The sequence below is a fragment of the Plasmodium malariae genome (genome assembly GCF_900090045.1).
Source record: "Plasmodium malariae genome assembly, chromosome: 14".
Classification (NCBI taxonomy): domain Eukaryota; phylum Apicomplexa; class Aconoidasida; order Haemosporida; family Plasmodiidae; genus Plasmodium; species Plasmodium malariae.
This window is the reverse complement of record NC_041788.1, coordinates 525,533-529,360: the sequence shown is the minus strand read 5'-3', so window position 1 is coordinate 529,360 and position 3,828 is coordinate 525,533. Positions and strand designations below refer to the sequence as shown.

At 24.6% G+C, this 3,828-nt stretch overlaps 1 protein-coding gene across 1 annotated transcript; it reads left to right on the top strand.

Annotated features, from left to right (window-relative positions):
- Positions 1 to 344: 344 nt before the first annotated feature.
- LisH (LisH domain-containing protein, putative) lies at positions 345 to 3,557 on the top strand (the record flags this gene model as incomplete). Its single annotated transcript, XM_029007745.1, has 1 exon — positions 345 to 3,557. The coding sequence occupies one exon, from the start codon at positions 345 to 347 to the stop codon at positions 3,555 to 3,557; it is 3,213 nt and encodes a 1,070-aa protein (XP_028864103.1).
- Between the last annotated feature and the right edge of the window lie 271 nt (positions 3,558 to 3,828).

Sequence of the window (3,828 nt, the reverse complement as noted above, 5' to 3'; positions counted from 1 at the left end):
TTTTGCATTTTTGCGATTTAGAAGAAATTAAATAAAAATTATACATGTTTTACGAAGAAAAAAAAAATATTAATAAGAAAATGAAAATAAAAAAAAGAAATAAAAATAAAAAATTTATTTATGTTTATGAAATAAAATTAAAAACATATTCAAAAGAGAAATAGAAAATAGAAGAGGATTGGCGAAACGTAAAGAAGAGCTTATTTCAGAGGCTTTAAAAATATATATATACATATATATATATATAATATAATATATAAGTTTTTTTTTTTTTTGTTTTTTATTCGTTTTTTTTTTTTCTTTATATAAAAAAAAAACAGTCAATAGTTTTTTTCATATATAAAATGAAAATACATTTATCATCAGATGAAGTTAATTTACTTATTTATCGCTATTTAGTAGAGAATGGTTTTGTACATACTGCTTATGCCTTTTTTAATGAAGGAAGTATATCAAAAAATTCTTATTATATAAGTCATGGTGAAAAATTGCCAAGTAATGCTTTAGTATCTTTTTTACAAAAAGCATTGATATATATATATATAGAATATCATACTGACAATAAGGATGGAAAGAAAATTACGTGTGAGGAACCTTTCTCCTTTTTCAGAAGACATGAATGTTGGAATGAGGAAAATGATTTATCAGAAGAAGATGATAACAAAATAGAAATTCGTAAGGGTGAAAAAAATTCTAGTAATAATTTAAACAGTTTAACTACGAGCAGTAATGTTTTTGATAATAACAATAATAACGGAAACGATAATAGTAATAATAATAGCGTAAGTAACAATCGAAATATTATCAACAGTAATAATAGTAGTGTTAGTACTAATAATAATAATAATTACAAAAATTACAGTAATAACAAAAATTATAGTAATAACAAAAATTATAGTAATAAAAAAAATTACAGTAATAAAAAAAAATACAGTAATAACAACAATAACGATAATAACGATAAAATCAGCAATAACGGTAATAACAGCAATAATGATAATAGTAACAATAACAATAAAAGTAATAGCGATAATAATAATAATAATGTGAGCAGTAATCACGTTAATGATGATAACAGTAATGAGAATAATAAAGACAATGTTAACAATAATAACGTTGTTAAATCGAAAGTAAACGATAAACCGAATATTTATAGAAACAGCTTTTCGAAATTCGCGAGCCTAAATTACAATGATAGCAATATTTCTTTTAAAGATATAAAAAGAAATTATGCAAATATCTTCGCGCAAGGTAAAACTACCAAGAAAAGTTCTTCAAATAAGAAAAAAAACAATAACAATAATATTACAGACATAAATGAAAGCGTCATAAAAGAGGAATCAAATAGTACCACGGGTAATAAAAGAAAGAAAGCTAAAGTTATAAAGTCTTCTAACAAATCAAATCAAATAGAACCTAATGACAACAATAAAAGTAATGATATAAATAACAGTGTTTTACTTGACCATAAGAAAAAGGTAGAGAGTAATTTGACTGAATCCAAATGTGAAAATATGCAATCCATGAATTCTCGTACTTCAACGAAAGATTATATTGTTGTGAATAATAAAAATAAAAAAGGTAATTTTCGAAAGCAGAATAAAGGAAGTGATAACGGAAATTACATAAGTAATAACAATAATAATAATACTAACAATGGTATTAGCAACAACAGTATTAGCAACAACAGTATTAGCAACAACAGTGGTAGCAACAACAGTGGTAGCAACAACAGTGGTAGCAACAACAGTGGTAGTAACAACATTAATAGCAACATCATTAGTAGAAGCAATAGTAACAGTTATAACAATGTAAGCAAACGAGAACCTATATTTGCGAGCATTTCGCAAAATAGTAGTTCATCTGTGAAGAAAAAGAAAAAAAAAAAGAAGAAAAGCAAAGAATTTTCTTCAAATATAATTAATAGTAAGAAGACAATAAAAGTTCCTTTAAAAAAGGAAAAAAAAAATATTTGCAAGAATATTAAGCTGGAAAAAACACCCCCAAAAGTACCAGATAAAGAATTAGATAACAAGTTAGTAATTAATAATAAATATAATAATGGTAATAGTAATGACATTAGTAGTGATACTAGTAATAGTAATGTTATTAATAATAATAATGATATAAAAAATATTGATTCTATTAACGATATTAAAAAAAATGGTTCTAGTAATGATAATAACAACACTTATGATTTTAATAATGAAGATATGGATAATTGTTCCCTTAATAGTATTAGTAAATTGAACGAACGAGACAGTATTAATCATTTTAGTGATAATAATATAATGATGACTAATGATAAGAATATGAATGATGATTACATAAATTTAAAGCAGAGTAATAGTTTTTTTTCGTTTAATTCTTTAGAAAATGCTATAAATGATAAAGAAAAAATGGAAATAAATACCCTCAATTCAAATTGTGATATATACAGTAACAGTGTTGAAAATAATAAAGAAGATACATTAATTGTAAGTTCATCATCTGTAAATGAAAAACATTTAAATGACACAATGATAGAAAATAAAAACGCATCTAATAATGTTAACATAAAAAAAATGAACCATTTTAATGTGAGCGATTATAATTTCAGTTTTACAAATTACCTGCATAATAAAAAAAAAAATATTATTTATAATAAAGATAAAGTGTTTCACGTAAATAATAATGATCTTAAAGATGTAATGATGTTTGACCAAACTTATGAACACGATGTTCAACAATTAGGAAAACATGAATTCTGTAATAATGATAATACAGAAAGATACAACAACTACAATAAAGGAAATGTATGCATAGAAGAGGAACGTATCAGTACAAAGAATAAGACAGGAGCAGACGAGGTGGAAGAAGTAAATGAAGAAGATGAATGTATTGAAAAAGAGAAGGAAAAAGCAAATGATTATAATAATTTTTTAAAAATGGATGAAAAAGAAGGACAAATAAATGATGTAGAAAATTATAGAAATGATCTTAATAATGTGCTTTTAAAAAAGATTATTCTAAAAACATTGAATAAAGGGAATAAAAAATGTAAAATAAATAATATAATTAAATTGAAAGAAAAGACAATAAATAATGAAGAGAATAATAAAGAAATAGATGAAGAAGAAGAAGAGGAGAATGTCGACTATGAAGAAAGAGTAGATTCTGATGATGAGGATCATGTGGAATATGACGAAGAGGAAGGTTCTGACGTTGAAGTAGAAGTTGATGGAATCGAAGAAACAGGAGGGGGGAATAAAGACCACGAGGAATATGAACATAATGGGCAGGAAAAATTGTGTCAAAAGGAAAAAAAAAGTGGTCAGAAAATTCATAATGAATATGAAGAGAATTATAATAAAGGTCATACTAATGATTATAACGATAATAATAACGAAGATGATAACGTGGATGGATATCTTGATATGGAAAGGTATAATTTAAATGTAAAACAAAATTATGAAAGGAAAAATAGTATGGAGAAGAAAATAGCCAATAATGAAGCCAAAGGAAAAGAAGAGAAATCAAATGAAGAAGAGGTTGTTTGTCGACCGTATTGGTCATGAAGATGGTTTTATAGGAGAAAAACAAGATTACTGTTTTTATAAAGAATAAATTTTGTAATTTATTTATTAAATGGAGAAGATTCTATAAAATTTTTTTGTTAAATTAAGAAAAATGTGATGGAGACAACTTATAACATTCCGTTTTTATGATGAAGATATTGAAAATTAGATCTAGTTTAAAAGAAAAATTAAATAATTGGAATATACATATATGTGTATATGTGTATGTAGGCACTTGCATATACTCAGAATTTCTTGCCACCATGCACTT